This window comes from Entelurus aequoreus, linkage group LG03 (assembly GCF_033978785.1).
Source record: "Entelurus aequoreus isolate RoL-2023_Sb linkage group LG03, RoL_Eaeq_v1.1, whole genome shotgun sequence".
NCBI lineage: Eukaryota > Metazoa > Chordata > Actinopteri > Syngnathiformes > Syngnathidae > Entelurus > Entelurus aequoreus.
Window position 1 is genome coordinate 57,824,237 of NC_084733.1, and position 25,077 is coordinate 57,849,313.

Consider the following 25,077-nt stretch of genomic DNA (forward strand, 5'->3'; position numbering starts at 1 on the left):
TTAGGGAACACAACAGATTGCATATAATTTATAAACAAAATTACATTTTCAAAATAAGCATTTATGTACAGTCCAGATTATGTCCAGGTCACTCAAATTAGGGAACACAACAACAGATATCATATAATCTATAAACATAATTATACTTTCAAAATAAGCCTTTGAGGACTTCTCATCTTTTTTTTAAATGTTTTTTGGCATCATTATCGTTTTCTACCATGTAACTTTCTAAAGTTAGAAAATACTGAATAAATGTTTTAAAGAAAGTAATACTAAGTGAATATCTGTTTTTGGCCTTAAAAATAAACATTTTACCGAGTACTATAATTAAATTGACTAAATCATGATTGTCAATGAACTCTCCTAAAATAACAGAAACCACATTAAGCTTCATAAACAAACCAATCCTTAAACACATTTTTTCAACTTCCACCCAAAACAAAGACACAATATGACAATACCAAAACAAATGCAGGGTGGATTCAGGCTCCTGACAACAAAATCGGCAATCATCTGACTCTGTAATATTCCATAATTTTAACATTTTCCCTGTGGGTAAGAAGTTATAAATAATTTTAATTTGAAAATAACGATTTTGCACATCGATAGTGGTTTTATAGATTAGTTTGAATATGGCATCCCATGGCAACGGGCAGTCAAAAAAGTCCTCCCATTTTCCATTTGTGTTGTATGAGGCAGCCTTCAAAGATTTCTTTATTAAATAAAAATTATATATTTTTCTATTTATTTTAGTTCCTTTTTGCCAACTAGAATTTCTTATTAGAGGTTTACAAACTAATAATTTAGTAGTTCCATAATTAATTATTTGTTTCCATCTTTTCCCAATTACTCTAGTTAGTTGATAAAATGAAAAGCTTGAGCAAGCATCACCATACATAGCTCTAAATTCATCATACTTCATAATTTTACCATTCTCATTGGTAATATCATTGACAAAAATGATTCCTCTTTCAAACATATTTTTCCAAAAGAAAGGCTTTTCATCTATTACAATATTAGAGTTCATCCATATTAACTGCTGCAAAATATCGTCGCTTTTTTCTGGCACATAAAATTGAAAACACCACTATGAGTGGATTGTTTCCTTTATGAACCCCGCCATGTTTCCCAGCAGACTCTCTGGGAGGGGATCACTTGTAAAAAAGGATACAATTTCTTTTGATACAGTACATGTTTTTTGTCCAACAGGACATTTGTGTACCACTCAATGTTTAAATACATCTTTGGAACAATTGATGCTTTTAAAGACAGACACATAGCTTCAAGGTTGAGAAGTCTCAGGCCCCCATATTCATACTCTTTGTACAAAACCTTTCTTTTAATCTTTTCTGGTTTGCCGTTCCAGACAAAATCGAAGACCCTCCGCTCATAAATCTTAAAAAAGTTTTGTGATGGAGCTGGTAATGACAAAAACAAATAAATAAATTGAGGAATAATTAACGAGTTGGCAATAGACATTTTACCATACAAGGTTAGGGATTTCCCTTTCCATAATTGCATAATTTTGTCCAGCTTTCTTAGTCGATTATCATAATTTACTGAGCCTAGATCTTCCAGATTTTCTGGGACAACAACACCAAGTATGTTAACTGGTCCATCTGTCCACAAAACAGGCACTTTGCATTCCATTCGAAAGGACGTTCCCTTTAGATTTCCGATCCTTAACATTTTACATTTATCATAATTAAGCTTAAGGCCAGATTGCTGTGAAAATATGTCCAAAAGATTAAGAAGGTTCCGCAAACAATGAGGAAAAATCTTATCTTTGTGAATCAGCCTTTTCTGACATGAACTTCATCAAGAACAAACACAGAACACGCCTCACTGATGAACATCTGCAAGACTCACTCAGAGTTGCAGTGTCAAGTTACACACCAGAGTACAACACACTAGTTAACAGCATGCAATGCCAGGCTTCCCACTAACTGACAAAGAAACAGATAACAGATTTGGTGTCCAGTTCAAAGTGTGACATGATTTAAAAATTTGAGAGTTTACTTTTGTATTTTACATGAGTTATTATTTGTACAAACATGGTGCAAAGTAATTCATGATTTGTTAAAAAATGTTAGTGGCTAGCTAGTTAAAATGGGATATTGTGATTTCACAAGACTGTCTTAAAAGTGATCATTTGAAAATGTTCAATTTGAAAAATGTGCACTTAAGAGAAAATATAAAAATAAAGTGTTGCATATTGATATTTATCTGTTTCTATATATATTTATTGTGAGAAATCATTAAGATGATCAGTGTTTCCACAAAGATAAATATCATTAATTATTAATAATAACAGAGTTAAAGGTAAATTGAGCAAATTGGCTACTTCTGGCAATTTATTTAAGTGTGTATCTAACTGGTAGCCCTTCGCATTAATCAGTACCCAAGAAGTAGCCCTTGGTTTCAAAAAGGTTGGTGACCCCTGCATTATATGAAACAGAACAGGTAGTCAAAGCCATAACATTTAAGAAATTAAAATGATAAACTAAGCAATCATATAGTTAAAGCTTTGAAAGACACCGGCTAAAATAATATCACAGTTTATTAACATAGTGCTGTATGCACATAAGCATGTCAGTGATCACTACACTAAAAGTGATTAAAATAACTACACTGAAATGTATTATTTTCACAGAGGCACTTGAGATCATTATCAAAATATTATAGAAAGGTCGGAGGTCATTATTTAGACAAAATACTTTGCTTTCATATTGCACATAACCTTAAGCCTCAAACTAACCTAGACAGGGTGCAGTACATCAGCACTGCAATACTTTTGGAATAAATGACCACTCTAAGTCTCTCATGCTCAGAAGACTTGTTTTTGTAATACATGTTTAAAAGTCCCAAGACTCCATCCACTTCACTCTTGCCATTGAGCTCCCAGGTTCATGTGCCAGAGGCCCCGTCATGCCATAGGTGAGCGGGTGGAACAGGTAGAAACTGTCAAGGAGGACATTAAACTCATTCTCATTAACTGCATCATGAATATAAACATTTAGCAATTCAAAAAATCATATTACAATATTTTTTTCATAGAAGTTGAAATCGAGGTGTATCACGAAATTAATGAAATCACTATTTTTGTCATGTTAAATGTCACATTGCTAGTATGTGAGATTGGAGGACATCAAAAGGTGATTGTTTTGCACATACTGCTAATATTATTTTGTAAATGTAATTTTGCTCACAGCTCTTTATGTCTAAATGTATGTTACTTGTATTAATGCTATTGTGTAAATTACATGCACCCAGGCGTAACACTGGAGGTTTAATCACAGCTGCCTCGTAAAACTACATGCACGTAGCGTGCGCGCAGAACAACGATTTGCATCATATTTATTTAGAAAACATGAAGCTATTTTGTTAGGAGTGTTTGCTTCATTTTGTCCAACTTGTGGCCATATAACACACACAGGGAATAGAACATTCTCCTAAATGAAAGTGTCCTTTGATTTTAATTTTGATATATATATTGTACTCGTACTATATCAATATATTATACTAGTAATAGATAGATGGACGTTACACCAAAAAAAAAAAAAAGCAGTCTACGCAAAAATAAGGCAACATTCATACCGTATGCAAACCATAAACTCACACATGACATTATACTTTTTGTTGGTAATAATTCTCCCTATCCCCACAACTAAGCCACTAACATTACACACTAAACTCAGCTAAGTCCCATTACAGAGTAAGACCTCCTTTCACCATGGCTAGATATTATATTTGCGCTACATGAAGCAGAGTGTTGATGTTGCTGCAGTCATCTTCAGCAGCTAAATCCTACATATTTTAGAACGTGGATAAATCTATTCTATTGGATTTGTCTCTTATTACTATCAAGGAAAAGTAATTTTGGGATATACAGTATATATAGTCATTGTTTTATCGCCCAGCCCTACTTGCAACTCAGGCTCACCTGTAAAGAATAACTAACAGAATGAACACCTTCCCGACTCTCTGTAGCCGCTCACAATAAGGCGGGTGAAACAGAAGGTCGGCCATCTTCAACAGGAAGTCCAGTGTGATTCCTTTGAAAGAAAAACATTGTGATAAATGTGAGTCCACTTTAGCGTAACAAACGGACCTGCTACCTGTTAGCATGCTGCTAAAAAGCATAGCAGGGAAGTAGTGATGGTAATAGAGGACCCGGCTCATGGTGTAGAAAGGTACGTAGTGCAATAGCCAACCAAGGAAAAAGAGGCCGCCTCCTCTCATGAGTACAAAACAATGGTCTGAAACACAGCAGTGAAATACAATTTTAGCCAATTCCAATGCCAAAAGTGTACATGTATACAAGCTTACATAGCAGAACCTTTGTCTGCCTTTCCCAAGTCAAGCGAACAGTACCTCTCCTACTTTGGCTCATAGAAACGCCTCTTTGAAAGGCAACCGAGGCCACTGCAACCAGGATCAGATACAATCCCAAACATGCCAGATTCAGCCACCACACCACCTAAGAAGTATAAACATGTTTATACTTGTTTATACAAATGGACTTTAAACGACAATGTGTAAAATGATTCAAGTGCAATACTTACAGGGTTTCCAAGCAAGTATACACGATACTCTGTTTCATTCACTCCAGAGAATCTCAATCCCTTCATAAGAGAAATGTAGCATTTTAGATTCATGCATTTTTTTACAATGGACTGCATGCCAACCCACCTGATAGTTAATGGGCCAGTGCCAGGGTTTGGAGGTCATCTCATTGTCTTTAGGCTTCAAACCGCTGTTGCCCTAAAAAAAGACAAGTTTTGTCATGATTGCAGAAAAGTACAATCAATTTAACAGCCTTCTCGTTCACTCACTCTTATCATCACAATGTGGGACTCCATTAAGATCTCTAGAAAATGGGGCTTTAGGAGAGACAGGTTGATGTTAGGCACTGCAGAAGAAGAAAATTAGGGGCGTCAAATTATCGCGTTAATTGTGATTAATTAATTGCAGTCATATTTAGCGTGTTGTGTTTTAATCGTATTCATATCATTTTTATTGTGTAACATTACTGTGTCTGTATGCCTGAGAGTTGTCTTGCCCTCTTCTTGTGCTTGATTAAGCGCAACAACACTACCGCCATGCGGCACCAAGATTATATGCAGCCACGGCAAAAAAGAGGCATCACTATGTCACGAAACTCGGCCGGTGATGTTTGCGACTTTAAGTAGTGGGGATAGGATTTTTTTATATCTAAAAAATAGTGTAAAATATTCATGATAAACTTGAAGCTGTTGTCCTATTGATGCCTGCTACCCAAGGCCACGGAGTATGCGCACAAACGTAAATATTTGCCTTGAACAAAAAGCAGCTGTCTCTAGTAAGTAAGTAGTGATTTTAAATTGTTTCTTCCATTGTATTTTCTGACCAGCAATATAGACAATTACAACGTGAGAATGTTCACATTGTATCTCAATACACATCGGAAATTCGAACAAAAAGCAGCTGCACGTGTGCATCCATCCAGTTTCTACCACCTCTTTCTTTTGTGGGCATGGGGGTGGGGGGCGGAAGGCAGAGTACACCCTGGATAAGTTGCCACCTCATCACAGGGCCAAGACAGATAGACAGACACTCACATTCACACCTAGGGCCAATTTGGTGTTGCCAATCAGTAGTGATTTGAAATCATGTTTCTGTTATTTCTGTTATTGTATCTTCTGACCAGTAAGCATGTAGACAATTACAGCGTGAGTAAACTAATGGTAGTTTTTATTTTTGAGGAAGCAGCCAATTTTGACAGAACACCATCTTAGAAGTGGTACTATGGCTTGTATATGTTTGAATGTTGTCTTGTTTGTAGTGTAGAATAGACAATGTTTTTTTTGCATAACACACATCTTATCTATTACATGAGCTATAACGAAATGGCGTCACTTCCGGTTAAGTTTTGTCCCACACTTAAAGGCCTACTGAAATGATTTTTTAAAATTTAAACGGGGATAGCAGATCCATTCTATGTGTCATACTTGATCATTTCGCGATATTGCCATATTTTTGCTGAAAGCATTTAGTAGAGAACAACGACGATAAAGTTCGCAACTTTTGGTCGCTGATAAACAAAGCCTTGCCTATACCGGAAGTAGCGTGACGTCACAGGAGGAAGGGCTGCTCACATTTTCCCATTGTTTACAATGCAGCGAGAGAGATTCGGACCGAGAAAGCGACGATTAATTTGAGCGAGGATGAAAGATTTGTGAATGAGGAACGTGAGAGTGAAGGACTAGAGTGCAGTGCAGGACGTATCTTTTTTCCACACTTTCTCCTTTTTCTATTGTGGATCACGGATTTGTATTTTAAACCACCTCGGATACTATATCCTCTTGAAAATGAGAGTCAAGAACGCGAAATGGACATTCACGGTGACTTTTATCTCCACGACAATACATCGGCGAAACACTTTAGCTACGGAGCTAACGCGATAGCATCGGGCTCAAATGCAGATAGAAACAAAATAAATAAACCCCTGACTGGAAGGATAGACAGAAGATCAACGATACTATTAAACCATGGACATGTAAATACACGGTTAATGCTTTCCAGCCTGTCGAAGCTTAACAATGCTGTTGCTAACGACGCCATTGAAGCAAACTTAGCAACGGGACCTCACAGAGCTATGCTAAAAACATTAGCTCTCCACCTACGCCAGCCAGCTCTCATCTGCTCATCAACACCCGTGCTCACCTGCGTTCCAGCGATCGACGGAGCGACAAAGGACTTCACCCGATCACCAATGCGGTCGGCGGCCCGGAGACGGAGGAAGTCAAGGTGAGGTCGCCGGCTAGCGCGTCTGCTATCCATCTCCTGGTTGTGTTGCTGTAGTCCGCCGCTAATACACTGATCACACCTACAGCTTTCTTCTTTGCAGTCTCTATTGTTCATTAAACAAATTGCAAAAGATTCACCAACACAGATGTCCAGAATACTGTGGAATTTTGGGATGAAAACAGAGCTTTTTTGTATTGGATCCATTGGGGTCCGAATACTTTCGTTCTCTCCGTGACGTTACGCGCATACGTCATCATATCTAGACGTTTTCAACCGGAAGTGTTGCAGGAAATTTTAAATTGCACTTTATAAGTTAACCCAGCCGTATTGGCATGTGTTGCAATGTTAAGATTTCATCATTGATATATAAACTATCAGACTGCGTGGTCGGTAGTAGTGGGTTTCAGTAGGCCTTTAACTTATAATAGTGTAAAGTCAGCTAACACCTCTGTGCCCCAATATAGTGATATATTACATGGACAATGATGTCATCCATCCATTTTCTACCGCTTGTCCCTTTTGGGGTCGCGGGGGGTGCTGGAGCCTATCTCAGCTGCATTCAGGCGGAAGGCGGCATACACCCTGGACAAGTCGCCACCTCATCGCAGGGCCAACACAGATAGACAGACAACATTCACACTCACATTCACACACTAGGGCCATTTAGTGTTGCCAATCAACCTATCCCCAGGTGCATGTTTTTGGAGGTGGGAGGAAGCCAGACTACCACGCAGTCACGGGGAGAACATGCAAACTCCACACAGAAAGATACCGGGATTGAACTCAGGACTACTCAGGACCTTCGTGTTGTGAGGCACATGCACTATGTGTAACTTATATTTCAAATCAGACCACTTTGACATGGAGGAGAATGTTGTTTTAATTGCCTGTCCATGTCATAAATCGTTTCTGTCTCTGGAAAAAATAAAACCAATGATAGTAAGTAAATAACTTCATGTTCTGTTGTTAAATAAAACATGAGATAATGTTGCACATTAATGTATGTCTATAGGTAGTAGTGCCTGTAAGCAAATGACAGTCAGGAAAGTCAATCAAAGCGAACGTTTCCTATCTAATTGAGATAGATATAGGCATGTATTTCTTAGATCTTTTTCTCTTAATCCACTATTGTTTACTTACACTAACACTGTGATTGATGGGTCTATTCTATTTATTTGATATTGCCTGAAGAAGAGGAACAAGCAACAGGTTTAAAGGCCTACTGAAACCCACTACTACTGACCACGCAGTCTGATAGTTTATATATCAATGATGAAATCTTAACATTGCAACACATGCCAATACGACCGGGTTAACTTATGAAGTGCAATTTTAAATTTCCCGGCAAACTTCCGGCCGAAAACGTTTCGATATGATGACGTTTGCGCGTGACGTCAACGGTTGAAGCGGAAGTATTCGGAGCCCATTGAATCCAATACAAAAAGCTCTGTTTTCATTTCAAAATTCCACAGTATTCCGGACATCTGTGTTGGTGAATTTTTGCAATTTGTTTAATGAACAATGGAGACTGCAAAGAAGAAAGTTGTAGGTGGGATCGGTGTATTAGCGGCGGACACAGCAACACAACCAGGAGGACTTTGAGGATAGCAGACGCGCTAGCCGAACGACCTCACCTTGACTTCCTCTGTCTCCGGGCCGCCGACCGCATCGGTGATCGGGTGAAGTCCTTCGTCGTACCGTCGATCGCTGGAACGCAGGTGAGCACGGGTCGTGATGAGCAGATGAGAGCTGGCGTAGGTGCAGAGCTAATGTTTTTAGCATAGCTCTGTCGAGGTTCCGTAGCTAAGTTAGCTTCAATGGCGTCGTTAGCAACAGCATTGCTAAGCTTCGCCAAGCTGGAAAGCATTAACCGTGTAGTTACATGTCCAGAGTTTGGTAGTATTGTTGATCTTCTGTCTATCCTTCCAGTCAGGGACTTATTTGTTTTGTTTCTATATGCAGTTAAGCCGGATGCTATCACGTTAGCTCAGTAGCTAAAGTGCTTCACCGATGTATTGTCGTGGAGATAAAAGTCACTGTGAATGTCCATTTCACGTTCTCGACTCTCATTTTCAAGAGGATATAGTATCCGAGGTGGTTTAAAATACAAATCCGTGATCCACAATAGAAAAAGGAGAGAGTGTGGAATCCAATGAGCCCTTGTACCTAAGTTACGGTCAGAGCGAAAAAAGATACGTTCTGCACTGAACGCTGGTCCTTCACTTTCACGTCCCTCATCCACGAATCTTTCATCCTCGCTCATATTATTGGGGTAATCGTCGCTTTCTCGGTCCGAATCTCTCTCGCTGCTGGTGTAAACAATAGGAAAATGTGAGCAGCCCTTCCTCCGGTGTCGTCACGCTACTTCCGGTAGGGGCAAGGCTTTTTTTATCAGAGACCAAAAGTTGCAAACTTTATCGTCGTCGTTCTATACTAAATCCTTTCAGCAAAAATATGGCAATATCGCGAAATGATCAAGTATGACACATAGAATGGATCTTCTATCCCCGTTTAAATAAATAAAAATTAATTTCAGTAGGCCTTTAACACTCAATACTCAGAAAATTGTTCTGTTTTATTATCATATTTTATATAAATATGATGTTTTATTTGACATAGTAAATGTTTTAATTAGGTAATAAAACAGACTGCATCGGTTCAAGTCTGTTAAAAAGAATCAATTACTTTATTGAGGTTGAAGTTGAGGACGTTTTTGTCCGTGATTTTTGTTACGTGATACTAAAAAAAAAGATTATTAGAATAATTACAGGTCATAATTAAATGTATTATATGTATTTTACTTGCTTGACAGTCCTTAAAAATATACAGTACAATTACAATTAAATGTACAATTAGTTAGTAAACTACATGTGATTTGAGGAAAATGTGCAACGCACATTTGGGATTGATATGGTCTTCGATGTTCCACTGAGAACTGAGAGTTTCCTTCAAGTAGGGACTACACGTGACCTCCACTTGTTCCCAGCCCCTGAACAGAAAACAGTGGTCAGCTTACTCTTTCCCAAATTCCCGGACAGAGAAGATTACACTTACCACTTGGGGAGGGTTTTCCCAGACGAAAAAAGGACGCAACCGGTAGCTTTGTGCAGAAAACGAACTTTGCTGCGCAACACCTTGAGTGGGTCACCTTTGCGACCTCCACAAACCTCAACTTTCCAAAGGTCATTGTTGTCGCCTGTACCATTCTAAAGACACAAAGGAAAAGCAATGAGTGTGACATATTAAGCTGTAGAAACAATAGGCCTGTAGCCAACACTGCATTATCAGATCTGATTTGTACCAATCGTTTTAAAGCGCATGCAGAAGTCAATAAAGCTGCTGGATGCTGACCACTCACGAGACTTCAACATGAAATCTTGTAGTTTTTTTCAGTGGCTTTGGTATATTTCCCAGGTGAGAATTGAATTTCTCAAAACTACTGCAGTTGTTCAATCTGCATTTTATCATCCATCCATCCATTTTCTACCGCTTGTCCTGTTCAGGGTCGCGGGGGATGCTGGAGCCTATCTCAGCTGCATTCGGGCGGATGGCAGAGTACACCCTGGACAAGTCGCCACCCCATCGCAGGGCCAACACAGATAGACAGACAACATTCATTATCATGTGACTAAATAAAAAAGCTGTTTCGCATTCCTTTTAACAACCTGCAAATGCTTTAGTACAGGGGTCGGCAACCCACGGCTCCGGAGCCGCATGCGGCTCTTTGACCACTCTGATGCGGCTCAGCTGCATACTTGCCGACCCTCCCGGTTTTCCCTGGAGTTTTACGGACGTCAGTGCCTCTCCTAGTGATCTCCCGGGGTTAATATTTTCCGATTTTCACCCTAACAATTGAATTAAGAGTGTACCTTAGCGGTACTGCAATAATTGTCCTCTATAGCCTGCACAAATCGCATGACAGCCCAGCCACATGTTGTATGCAGCTTCTGCTTGCTAACGTAGGAGACAGCAAGGCATACTTGGTCAACAGCCACACAGCTTACACTGACGGTGCCGTTTAAAACAACTTTAAAACTGTTACGTTACAAATATGCGCCACACTGTGAACCCACACCAAAAAAGAATGACAAACATTTCTGGAAAACATCCGCACCGTAACACAACAAAAACACAACACAGCAAATACCCAGAATCCCATGCAGCCAGTCTACATTATACACCCCCGCTACCACCAAACCTCCCCCCCTCCGTGCGTCAGTTGAGGTGGGCGGGGTTTGGTGGTGGGGGGGGGGTAGACCGGAAGAGTTAGGGCTGCATGGGATTCTGGGTGTTTGTTTTGTTATGTTTATGTTGTGTTACAGCGCGGATGTTCTCCAGAAATGTGTTTGTCATTCTTTTTTGGTGTGGGTTCACAGCGTGGCGCATATTTGTAACGTAACAGTGTTAAAGTTGTTATATACGACCACCGTCAGTGTAGCTGTGTGTCTGTTGAACAAGTATGCCTTGCTGTCACTTACGTGTGCTCTGAGCATGCTGAAGCTGCATTCAACATGTGGCCGAGCAGGTAAGCTGTTGGAGCAGGCTGTAGAGGGTGCTAAAGGCAGTACCATCACGCCCTGGAACTCGGGAATCTCCCGGATAAATTGAGAGGGTTGGCAAGTATGACGCTATCAGGCGCAATCGCGGGTCGCACTATCATTAAATTTTTATATTAAGGTGCGGCCTGGGGCGTGTGTCTGAGACCCCTGGTTAAAACATAGCACAAAGCAAAAAAAGCTTTGTATGCAGTGTTATTTCGTTTTAATTTTTCAAGAGTTTTGTGGCTCCCATTGTTTTCTTTAATTTGTGAAACTTGTCAAAATGGCTCTTTGAGTGGTAAAGGTTGCCGACCCCTGCTTTAGTACAACCATGCAATGATTATGTACAAATATTTGCTGTTTTTATCAATCGCTTATGTTACAGTATGTTGATCAGAATGTATTATAATAAGCTCTCAGCCTGCCAACATTCAGGCATTAGTTCATCACATATGTCTGTACATGCACAATCTTTGAACATGTTGACATATGTCAAATATATTTTTATACATTTCCATTATTATTATTATTTTCTAAATCTGTTCTGAATTGGAAAATTGCTAGTTGCTACCATGTGCATCTTGACTTTCTCTAGCAAAGGGGAATGTGTGAAGCGTTAGATCACCCAGTTTTCTGAAATAAATGTCAAAAGTGACCATAACGCATGCGCATGACATTTTTTCTAGAGATTGGCCAATTATTTGCCGGAGCTAACTATCAGTGCCGATATTTGGCATTTTGACGTATATCGGTATTGGCCTTATTTTATTTTTTAACAAAACAGTTACATCAGCAGATACAATACATACACAAATGGTACCAGTATCTAGTATTTAAAAAACAGAAATAATTACTAAAGTAGATAGCTATAAACACTACTTAAGCACCAGACCGTTTAGATTTTATTTTTTACAGCAGTGCTAAGCGGCCACGCCCCCACATCCCATTCTCTTCCTTGTGCAGTATTGTTCGCTTATACACAGTATATAGTGTATCTATCACATCACTCGCAGTGTGGGCTCATGATTAAATGAGCGCGGCGAGTGTCATAATGTTTCGTGATTCATTCAAATAACGCAAAGCAGAAAGAGAGCTGGCAACAGCGTGCAGGTAAAAAAGTATTTAATGCTAAAAAAAAACTAAAAAAAACTTGCTCATCAAAAACACAGGGAGGCTGAACACGGAAAGCAACGTAGCAAAGCATGAACACAGGTCACAAAACAATGATCGCACACCAACTAAGCCATGGAGCTGGCTTATCAAGCCCAATGATAATTTGGCTGCAGGTGAGAAAAATAATTATTAATCACCAGCCGGTAATGAGACCCACGCTCAGCAGCCGGAGTGAAGTGGCTGCATGACAACACCCACCGAACAGGAAATGGGCACAAAGAAAATAAATAAACAAACAGAAAAACACCCCCAACACAGGAAAAATATCACAAAACCAAAAACAAGGCATGACAGAACAAGACAATGTAAGTACAGCAGCATTTTCATACTTTCTTTCACATCCAGAAAAAAATGATGTCAGCCAGCTTGAAAAATGTCTCAATTATAACCTTGGTGAAGGAGCCCAGAATTGTCTTTATTTAAATGTTCCCAATATTTCAGACTTCTTCAGGAGGAAACCTCATAATGTATTAAATCTAGAAACTGCTATAAAATTTAGTAGATGGCAAGTTATTGTGATGTAGGGAAATCCCATGTTTTTACCAAGCTTTGGAGGGCCAGATTTGGCCCGCAAATACCCTAATGCAGAGGTCGGCAACCCGCGGCTCCGGAGCCGCATGCGGCTCTTTGACCACTCTGATGCGGCTCAGCTGCATACTTGCCGACCTTCCCGGTTTTCCCTGGAGTTTTACGGACGTCAGTGAGCCTAGTGATCTCCCGGGGTTAATATTCTCCGATTAAAACATAGCACAAAGCAAAAAAAGGTTTGTATGCAATGTTATTTCGTTTTAAATTTTCAAGAGTTTTGTGGCTCCCATTGTTTTCTTTAATTTGTGAAACTTGTCAAAATGGCTCTTTGAGTGGTAAAGGTTGCCGACCCCTGCCCTAATGTATTAGGCCTCTTGCCGAGTGTGAATGCTTACTCACCATGCCATAACCTGTAACCTGGAAGTGCTTCTTCGTCAGAGGAGCCTCATGGAGGTGACTGTGAAGGTTGCGAGTAGTTCTGAGGAAAAAATCCCAGTCATTGTAAAGTGCTTGTTTGTTATAATAGGGATACGTCAACCTTACTGTACTGACTCTTTGTGCTCCAATCTGATGATGTCGCCATGGCGGACCAGATCAGGAGCTCCCCACTTAGCTACGAGGCAACAAATAATGTGATGAATGTTACGACTTAAGTGAAAGTTAGGTCTCCTTACAGTTTGTATCGTTTTGCCTGTGAACCAGCCACAAGTTGTTGTAGTCCTTGTGCAGATAGGCTGTAACCTGAAATACACACAATTTATATACCTGTATTTAGAGGGCATGATGTGGTACTAGTACTAATGACTTTCTTTTGTGTTTTGTGTCCGAACCTGCTGTTGTTTTGCCCCCACTCCCTCTGGATATAAGTGCCAGTGAGAGTGCAAATAGCCTCCAGCAATGCGAAGGTTTTTCAGCGTGATGGTGGAGCCATATGCCAGGTCTACAGATAAACAACAACAAATTTCTTTACATACAGATCGTTTTTAGAGAACAATGAGAAGATGTTGAGGTCTGACTACTGTGCAAGAACATTTCAAAACAACAGCCCTACTGCATTTTGGAAAGAAATCAAAAGACTGAACAAATATTTCAAAATACCTATACCAGGGGTCTCAAACATGCAGCCCACAGGCCAATTGCGGCCCGCGAGACGTTATTGTGCGGCCCCCACCTTGATATGACAGTTTAATGTTAGTGCGGCCCGCGAGTTTTAAATGAAGGGCGCTTAACAGTGCTGAGTGCGGAGCTGATGGAATCTACCTATCATGGTGTGGTATGAGGCTCCCGACAATATCGAGGGCGTGCCATGATGGCACTGCCTTTAGTGTCCTCTAGAAACTGTCACCGCATCACCTTTTTCTCCATACTAACAGCGTGCTGGCTCAGACACATGTTGTATGAGGCTTCTGCAGACACTTGCAAGTTATTGCAAGACATACTTGAGGAACAGCCACACATGTCACACTGAGGGTGGTCATATTTTATTTTATTTATTTTTTAACACTGTTACAAATATGCGTTTTTAACACTGTTACAAATATGCGCCACACTGTGAACCCACACCAAACAAGAATGACAAACACATTTCGGGAGAACATCCACACCTAAACACAACATAAACACAACAGAACAAATACCCAGAACCCTTTGCAGCCCTAACTTTTCCGGGCTACAAAAACACACACCTCAACCCCCCCCCCATCTCCCGAATTCGGAGGTCTCAAGGTTGGCAAGTAGACATTGACGTCACTTGCGTGATGCAAGCAGAGAAACATTTTGCCGCTTTTCCACAACACCCGCACACTCTCTTCTTCCCTCCCTCCCTGCCTCCCTCGCTCGCCCGCCTGCTCGCTCCCGCCCCCGCTGTAAACAGTCCGGGCGGGGAAGATGAGCGCTTTGATTGAGACTTTTATTAGTAGTAGTAGGTTGCACAGTTTCATTTCATTTCATTTCATTTCATTTTCATGTTTATTTCGAATATGTAGACAAAACAAAAACAACAAATTTTGAAAAAAAACAACAAAAAAGCCATTCAAGAATGAATAACAAAAACAACAATAATAATAATAATAATAGTAATAATAAAAAGCAAAAGAAACAAGAAATGAAAATAAACATTTAATGTAAACATATCCGAAAAGGAGTGAGAAGAAGTAAAAACTTATGTACTCCCACCCCTCTTATTACTTACTGTATGTTTAATAATAATAATAATAATAATAGTATATAAAAATGTTATGTCATATAAATACATATACACATATAAGTACGTACACATATATACATACATACACACATACATATATACATATACATACACATACATGTACATCCACAACACACATTTAACAAGTAACTATGAATGTGACACAACAGCGTGTATACATAGTATACATATACATACACATACAAACCCACTGACTCTTAGTGCAGTTCACTATATCCTGTGAACAATATATTTTTGTACATTCTTTTAAAAACATTGATGCTTGGACTTTGCTTATGTACTTCGCTCAGATTGTTACACAACTTGACACCTGTGATGGAAATGCGAAAACTTTTCATGGTGGAATTTCTCATCTGAATTTTAAAATTGAGTTCTCTCCTCAAATTATGCCCCCCCCTCACGTTCAATAAACATGTTTTGAATGTTCAGTGGTAACAAATGGTTCCTAGCCCTGTACATAGTTATTGCTGTTTGATATGAGACAATGTCGGTGAATTTTAATAATTTAGACTGTAGAAATAGTGCATTGGTGTGTTCCAGATAGCCGACCTTGTGAATGGTCCTTACTGCTCTTTTTTGTAAAATGATTAGTGACTGTAACGAACTTTTGTAATTGTTACCCCAGACTTCAGTACAGTAGTTTAAGTATGGCAAGACTAAAGAACAGTAGAGAGTGTGGAGTGACTTATGATCCAGAACCTGCTTTGCTTTGTTTATGACTGCTATACTTCTTGCTACTTTGTATTTTACATGTGTAATATGTGCTTTCCAGCTGAGCTTGTCGTCAATTGTTACACCAAGGAATTTGATTTTGTGCACTTGCTCAATAGCCACCCCATCAATTTCTATATTCAACTGTGTGTTTAACCTAAACCTGCCAAAGAACATAAACTTGGTCTTGCTCACATTCAGTCAAACCATAATTTCAGTTTATACAACTCTTCATTTATGTTCTTTTGTAATGTATCTAGATCATCACCAGAGCAAAATACATTAGTGTCATCTGCGAAAAGTACCATAGACAGCAACTTGGATACTTGGCAAATATCATTTATGTACAGTATAAAAAGTTTTGGTCCCAATACTGACCCCTGGGGGACTCCACAAGCAATGTCCAAGCAATTTGAGCTATGGTTTCCCAGCTTCACAAACTGTTTCCGTCTGTCCAAATAGCTTTTTATCCAGTCTATTGCCATACCTCTTATACCAATTTTCTCCAGTTTATTAATTAATATATTGTGATTGATAACGTCAAAAGCTTATCTGAGGTCAATGAAGATGCCAATTGCATATTGATGATTATCAATTGCGTCTGTGATTCTTTCAATGGATTCCATCAATGCCTGAGAAGTTGATCTTTTAGTTCTAAAACCATATTGACTCTCTGAGAGTACATTATTTTTTTCCAGGAATGAATCTAATCTGCTATTAAAAAGTTTCTCCAATATTTTTGAAAATTGAGGCAGTAGTGAGACAGGTCTGTAGTTTGTGAAGAGGTGTTTGCTACCATTTTTATACAGTGGAATGACCTTTGCTATTTTCATTTGATTTGGAAATGAACCGGTTTGAAACGATAAATTGCAAATGTGAGTAAGTGGCTTAGAAATCCCCTCAATGACCAGTTTGACCAATGACATGTCAATATCATTAAAATCTGTTGATTGTTTGTTTTTACAGTTTTTTACTATGTCCAATATTTCCTTCTCTTCGACTCTCTCAAGGAACATTGAGCATGGATTTCTCTTCACCAGATCCCCCATATGCTCTCCTTCCACCCCTCGATCCATAATTTTACTCTCTAGATCAGGGCCTACTTTAACAAAAAAGTGATTGAAGCGATCTGCCACCTCCTCCATATTGTAATTTTCAATATCATCTTCTTTAAAATATTTAGGTAAGCTGTTTTGTTTGACACCATCTCTTATTATACTGTTTAATATGTTCCATATCCCTTTTATATTATCTTTATTACGCTGTAGTTTATTCTTGTAGTATTCTTTTTTACTTATCCTTATAATACTGATTAACTTATTTTTATATTTTTTATATTTATCCTCAGCTTCTTTGGTTCTCTGTCTGATAAAATTCCTGTATAATGCATTTTTCTTTTTACAAGCATTTTGCAAACCTTTCGTTAACCATGGACAGTTATCAAATGCTCTTGTTTTGTTGTATTCTTTGATTGGACAATGTTTATCATACTTTGACTTAAATATTTCCAAAAATATATTATAAGCACTGTCCACATCTTTTTCATTATAAATCATATCCCAGTTCAGTGATACTAGATCCTGTATTAACATATTAATTGATTTGTCTGTCTTTATTCGCCTAAATATTTTTTGTTTACCTGTCCTATTCTTATAAACATAATCAATTACCGTAAATACCGGCAGGTGGTCGGTAATATCGCAGACTAATAACCCACTTATTTTGTTATCAATTACATTGGTAAATATGTTGTCTATGAGAGTGGCACTGTGAGATGTAATTCTACTGGGTCTAGTGATTGAAGGAAGTAGGCACATACTGTGTATTGTATTTATAAAATCCTCTGTGCTTTTATGATTGCTATGTTTCAATATATCTATGTTAGTATCTCCACATATAAATATATTTTTATTACCTATTCCTGAGAACATGCCTCCCATCCAGTCCTTAAAAGTATCAATACTTGAATCGGGCGCCCTGTATACACAACTGATTAGCATATTTTTTTTGTTTTCCATGCAAATCTCAATTGTAATGCATTCGAGAAGGTTATCAACCACCTGTGACATAGCCTCTACAATCTTGAAATTGAAATTTGTATCCACATAAATTGCTACTCCTCCTCCACCCTTGTTAATTCTGTTTTTATAAGTAAGTTCATAGCCATCCATCTCAAAGTCCATTCCCCTTTCCTTGTTGAACCAAGTTTCAGATATTGCTATGATATTGAATGGTTGTGAGAATGAGTACAAATAGTTCTTAATGGATTTAAAGTTTGTATATAGACTTCTACCATTAATGTGAATAATAGATAACTTCCCATCTGCTTTGATGTTGTGATTATACTGTTCAGTAGTGTAGTATTTACAAGAGTTATTAATGTTGGAAAAGAAATGTATATCTGGGTCAATGTCCAGTTCCAAGTCCAGTGTGTTGTGCTCATAGTGATCCAATGTGTTAAATTCAGTAAATTGTTAATAGTCCATTATCCGCTGATTTAGATGACTGTCGTCACCCATTGTAGCGAAAGTCATATTGTTGTGTGACATGGTGTGTTGTTACCTTAGTTCAGTTAGACCAGAATGCCAGTCCCTTTGGCTCTTCCCTACTGGTACTTGTCTAACTCCTCCATGCTTCTGATGAGTACCACTTTTGCATTCATTCCGTTCAACTTCACAAAGATCTTGCAACTTGTGGTCCAAGTATTCTGTATTTTCCCCTGCTTCCTGAGGTGGCGTGCCTTTTTTGCAATGTCTGCGTTGTGCTTCGTTAAGTGCTCGTTTAGAAAGATGTTTGAGCCCTTTAACTTTCTCCCCTGGCTCAGTAGTGCGGTCTTGTGCTTTCGGTTTACAAACCTTATGATGACAGCTGGTTTGTCATTGCTGTCGTTGTTTCTCCTGGGCAGGGTATGGCAAGCCTCGATGGTGTTACAGTCCAGTGTGATTCCTTTGGACTGTAGAAAGGTAGCCACTTGTTGCTCCGTTGAGATATCCAGCTCACCGTCGCCGACACCGCTCGCCCCCGCGTTGTTACCGGCGGTCACCGCCCGCGCGTATGACCGGGGTTTTATGTGGAGACCCGATACAATCACATCATTTATCCTGCTGTATTGCTCCAAAGCTTGTACCCTGCTCTCCAAAAAGTCGAGTCGTTTGTCCTTCTCGGCGTTCTGGATCCGCAGCGTCTTCACTTCCGCAACCAGCTCCATGATCGTTTTCTGCTGTTTACTCACAACAGACATCTCCTCCGTCAGAAAGTCAAGCGACTTTCTAATTTTGTCGATGTCCTCCTTGTTCTTCTTGGTTCCCATGTTGATTACCACTCGGACACTGGCTTAGAGACGAGCCACCCGAGGGTAACACGTTAGCAGTGTTTGTAGCAAAAGTTGAAGTACATATTCCGTATAATTGACCACTAAATGGTAACAACCAAATAAGTTTTTCAACTTGTTTAAGTCGGGGTCCACTTAAATTGATTCATGATACAGATATATACTATCAGATATTCCAAAGCACTCTGCCGAAGGAGCGAGCGACAATACAAAAGTGTGGTGCACTGGACCCCAGCGCTGGGCGAATCAGACGTGTAACACGTTAGTGGTGATGTTAGCCCGTTCAGGGCTAATTGTGCTACCGTAACTGTAAACTCCACGGCGATAGATGATTTATCTATGCTTTTAAATTATTTTCTAGTTAGCAAAACGGCCATAAACCCCCTGATGTATGCTGACGATGCTGCAGTCCTCTATAACCTCATGTACAATCGTACGTGTACGCAAACGGACTCTACAAATAGCATCAAATGTACTCTGAAAAACCCTGTACAACGCTCGGTTAGGCTCTTCTACAGTCTTTGGAAACAATGGCGCATGAGCTTGTATGGCATTAATAATTAATCATTTGTTTTGTTTTTATTTTCATGGTACTGTTTGTTGATCCTTTTTTCATTGTCACTGTACAATGGGCAATGTTTGTGTCTGAAATAAAGTTTGATGATGATGAATATAGAGGAATGTGTCGTTGAAAATTATTTGGTCTCACATTCAGGCATGGATGCGTTGTGTAGGTTGTTCCCAATGAGGCGAGACTGGAAGGCAGAACTGAAAAAACCATCTCCTGGTCCACTGGTAAGAAACAGAGCAAACACGATGATGATGAGTAGTTTAATAGCTGACATCACACTGCATCCAACAGTTATTCTCACCTTTTGTTCAGCACAACAATGTGGATTGCAAATATTGTGACATAGAGGAAGACGGGAAGCAGGATAAGCGTGACAACCCGAGCCAGGAGGTGCTTTGCAAAATCCACCTAGAAACAGGAAATAACATTGAAAAGTGTTGCATTTCCATCATTGCAATTGTATATGGGTTACCAGTGTCAGGTCCAGATTCCCCAAAAGCTTCCAGAGGTCAGACACTGTGTTCAGTCCCACCAGCAGGATGACAAACACACCCACAAACTTCACCCCAACAGCACCAGACAGATTTATACCAGTTAAACCCATCCAAAACCACCAGGAGGAAGAAAAAGGCCTAATAACCACGAAAAAAAACAATAGGTTTGTGCCAATCAATAATCTTATCTGAAGAATAATAGTAAGCATTACTTTATTAATGGCATTACTAAAATAAAATAAAAAACATAAGAGTAGTTTTATGGTGTGATGAAAAATAAGTTGTAATATCACAGAACAAACACTTGTCATTTTATGATAATAAAGTTGTAATGTTGTGAGAAAAAAGCTACAATTTTATGAAAATAAAGTATTACATGATTCTCAAAAAATAAAATGTTATTCTTGTATTTTAATTTTGTTTTTAAGACATGAATATTGTATTCTCAAAATAACTTATAGTAAAATAAAATGTTTTTGTGTAATACGATTTTATTCTTAACAAAACAACCATTTCCCCCTAAATATTAATACAGATTTATTCTCATAAAATTATAATTATTTTCTCAAACAATTCGAATAAATTATTTGTCTTTGTAATATTCAGACTTGTTATACATAATAACCACTTTATTCTGCAAACATTGCAACTAGTTTTTCAAATTATACGATAATATCCAAGTAAAAATGTATTCCCATACTAATATATCTTTTTGTTTTCATTATGGGGACTTATTTTTGTGTTGCTTAAAATTTATTTTCATAACATTACAACATTATTCCAAAAAAATTATACTCTGTTCCTCGCATTAAGGTATAATTAATTTATTACAAATACAGTATATAATATATAAATCTACCTGTATTGTTGTTGGTTGAACTTGACCATGCTCAATACTGCTGCCATGATGAAGAACATTAGTATAGGGTCCAACAGAATGTACTGCGAAATAGTGATACAGCCCGTGTCTGTCAAGAAGATGTGGGAAGTATAAATACGTATATATTTCTAAAGGCTGTTGCATAAACAGCAAATTTAAAAGGACTGGATTTGAGAATAGGACGTACCAAATATGAGCAGAGTAGAAGCAATGAGAGCAGCAGTGCGAGAGTGAGACAACTGCAATACGATGAGGTAGGAACATATGGGGAGAAAAGAGCCTAACCCTGCACATAACTGGAGAGAAAATAATAACAAACATTTAGACAATAGTTGCGAACAGACAAAATACCATATTGACCCAAAATATGTTGTGAGTCTGAATATAAGACAACGTCTTTTTTAAAACACCTATTTGGAAAAACATTGGAATGAATAAAACAGCAGCCAGACAAAGTGAGACACCACTGTAGTACAAACCCCGTTTCCATGAGTTGGGAAATTGTGTTAGATGTAAATATAAACGGAATACAATGATTTGCAAATCATTTTCAACCCATATTCAGTTGAATATGCTACAAAGACAACATATTTGATGTTCAAACTGATTAAACATTTTTATTTGTGCAAATAATCATTAACTTTAGAATTTGATGCCAGCAACACGTGACAAAGAAGTTGGGAAAGGTGGCAATAAATACTGATAAAGTTGAGGAATGCTCATCAAACACTTATTTGGAACATCCCACAGGTGAACAGGCAAATTTGGAACAAGTGGGTGCTTTGATTAGGTATAAAAGTAGATTCCATGAAATGCTCAGTCATTCACAAACAAGGATGGGGTCGAGGGTCACCACTTTGTCAACAAATGCGTGAGCAAATTGTTGAACAGTTTAAGAAAAACCTTTCTCAACCAGCTATTGCAAGGAATTTAGGGATTTCACCTTCTACGGTCCGTAATATCATCAAAGGGTTCAGAGAATCTGGAGAAATCACTGCACGTAAGCAACTAAGCCTGTGACCTTCAATCCCTCAGGCTGTACTGCATCAACAAGCGACATCAGTGTGTAAAGGATATCACCACATGGGCTCAGGAACACTTCAGAAACCCACTGTCAGTAACTACAGTTGGTCGCTACATCTGTAAGTGCAAGTTAAAACTCTCCTATGCAAGGCAAAAACCATTTATCAACAACACCCAGAAACGCAGTCGGCTTCGCTGGGCCTCAGCTCATCTAAGGTGGACTGATACAAAGTGGAAAAGTGTTCTGTGGTCTGACGAGTCCACATTTCAAATTGTTTTTGGAAACTACGGACGTCGTGTCCACCGGACCAAAAAGGAAAAGAACCATCCGGATTGTTATAGGCGCAAAGTTGAAAAGCCAGCATCTGTGATGGTATGGGAGTGTATTAGTGCCCAAGACATGGGTAACTTACACATCTGTGAAGGCGCCATTAATGCTGAAAGGTACATACAGGTTTTGGAGCAACATATGTTGCCATCCAAGCAACGTTACCATGGATGCCCCTGCTTATTTCAGCAAGACAACGCCAAGCCACGTGTTACATCAATGTGGCTTCATACTAAAAGAGTGCGGGTACTAGACTGGCCTGCCTGTAGTCCAGACCTGTCTCCCATTGAAAATGTGTGGCGCATTATGAAGCCTAAAATACCACAACGGAGACCCCGTTGAACAACTTAAGCTCTACATCAAGCAAGAATGGGAAATAATTCCACCTGAGAAGCTTAAAAAATGTGTCTCCTCAGTTCCCAAACGTTTACTGAGTGTTGTTAAAAGGAAAGGCCATGTAACACAGTGGTGAACATGCCCTTTCCCAACTACTTTGGCACGTGTTGCAGCCATGAAATTCTAAGTTAATTATTATTTGCAAAAAAAAAAGAAAAGTTTATGAGTTTGAACATCAAATATCTTGTCTTTGTAGTGCATTCAATTGAATATGGGTTGAAAAGGATTTGCAAATCATTGTATTCCGTTTATATTTACATCCAACACAATTTCCCAACTCATATGGAAACGGGGTTTGTATGACAGAATAATACAAATATTACAATTCAGCACTGGTCCAGTACACTAATAACATATGTTTGATTTTCTAAGCATTCTGCTGCACAAAAGGTCTGGTATTATTCTCAGTTATATAATGACAAACTCTCTAGAAGTGACCAGTTTGTTGACCATGATAAATTCCTATTCTCACTTTGTACATTTCCAAGTACAGTTCATGTGTTTCTGTACGCATCATGTCAGTAACAAAGTGTAATACCATATATTTTGATGATCAACAGTTGTATAATAAGTTCATATATACTTCAATCATCAATTTTGCATAAAAACTGATTCTCTGTTGTCTTGCCAGTTTTTTCGAGTGGGTCTCAGTCTCAGCTGTGTGTGTGTGTCAGAAAGAAAAAATCGTTTGACAAGACTTTAAAAATGAGACGTCCCATCTTTTTCAGAAAGAAAAATAAAATATTGTCTTACATTCGGGTCAATTTGGGAGTTACTTAAATGTGATGCGTGACATACCACTCTCATCCCCCAGTAGTTGTGGTGTTCATAGTTATCTCCAGGTTTTGTAAATGGAAAGGTGCCATCGTAACCACTCATGTAACCAGCAAGTCCGATCAGCATCTATAAACAGAAAAAAATATGCAAGAAACTCCATCCATTTTTTACCGCATGTCCCTCTTTGTGTCGCGGGGGTACTGGAGCCTATCCCAGCTGCAGTCGGGCAGAAGGCGGGGTACACCCTGGACAAGTCCCCACCTCATCGCAGGGCCAACACAGATAGACAGACAACACTCGCACTCTATGGCCATTCCCCAGGTACAATTATTTGGGGGATGTTCACGGACGTCTTACTTTTCCTAGAGGAGGGTGGACGTCAAAAAAAAAGGTCCTGTTGATGTAATAGCTTCCCATCTTCCCGAAGTGTGTCTCATCCCAGCTGAAAGACACCGAAGAGAGGAACAATATTAAGTGATAGAAATTATGTTAATATTTATCATGCACAATTCTCACCACACATGAGGGGGTTCTTTTATTTTGTAGAGGCGTGTGGAAAAAGACAGTCCTGCCACCAATAGAAGCCAACCTTTACTCCTGGAAGGTTCATCATTGCTTGAGCTTCTTCGTCTAGGTTGTCTCTCACTTTGTGTCTCATTGGATTGCCGACTGTCATCTAATGACAAGTGCGAATCCTTTTTGTCATTTGATGGAGCAGTGCATGGAGTTTTTAAGGTCCGAATCTTTCTATTCCGTAGTGCTGTGTCCCCTTTTATGCAAGACTGAATGGTGCATTGTGTCTTTTCCATTAGAATATTAGACTGAGAAGAAATGTCCATTACAACTCGAGTTAGCAAGGCAAGTACTAATGTTATGTTGCTATTACATTTCAATTAAGCAGCTTCAAATGACATCTAAACACAACGTCCTGGCTTTCTACTGGGTCAGTATTGTCCCTGAATGCGTCACAGTGTGCTCTACAAATTAGTGCGTAAATGAGTGCCATACTTATCCTAGCTTGTCCATGTTTGAATCAATTATTTCATTTGGAGGGTATTTCCAAACAATTATCCGCACATCTGCAAGTTCACGCTAGTTTTAACTTACTGTACTGTTATGAAATATAACGTTTTGGCAGGGTAACAGTTCGACTAATTATTGACTCGTCGTGTCTCAGAATGTTGGCGCAGGGATGACGTCATATAACGGCGACTGTGGTGGACGGTAACCCGGATGTAAGTTAAATAAACGTAATCAGCACGGTCGCTTCAAAATAGTTAAAGTTCCTACTTTTTTGTCATGTAATATGTG

General features: G+C 38.9%; 1 protein-coding gene across 1 annotated transcript; it reads right to left on the reverse strand.

The window, feature by feature from the left end:
* Positions 1-63: 63 nt before the first annotated feature.
* Positions 64-24,992, reverse strand: pomt2 (protein-O-mannosyltransferase 2). The gene is made up of 21 exons (XM_062042288.1): positions 24,283-24,992; positions 24,124-24,208; positions 23,788-23,892; positions 21,430-21,538; positions 21,222-21,330; positions 20,341-20,500; positions 20,170-20,276; positions 20,007-20,089; positions 13,859-13,968; positions 13,703-13,769; positions 13,581-13,641; positions 13,428-13,506; positions 9,844-9,995; positions 9,687-9,778; positions 4,836-4,912; positions 4,693-4,764; positions 4,566-4,625; positions 4,375-4,480; positions 4,119-4,259; positions 3,944-4,055; positions 64-2,961 (listed from the first exon to the last, which is right to left on the reverse strand). Exons 1-21 carry the CDS (start codon positions 24,603-24,605, stop codon positions 2,856-2,858), a joined length of 2,316 nt encoding a protein of 771 aa, XP_061898272.1. The 5' UTR covers positions 24,606-24,992; the 3' UTR covers positions 64-2,855.
* Between the last annotated feature and the right edge of the window lie 85 nt (positions 24,993-25,077).

Excerpts from the sequence above, each read along its gene's own strand:
- pomt2 (XM_062042288.1), bottom strand. The coding sequence starts at position 24,605 with ATGGACATTTCTTCTCAGTCTAATATTCTAATGGAAAAGACACAATGC. Across the intron at positions 13,969-20,006 it reads CAACGCATCCATGCCTGAAT|ACCTGGCATATGGCTCCACC; the intron begins GTGAGACCAAAT and ends GTTTATCTGTAG. Across the intron at positions 2,962-3,943 it reads CTGTTAGTTATTCTTTACAG|TTTCTACCTGTTCCACCCGC; the intron begins GTGAGCCTGAGT and ends CCTCCTTGACAG.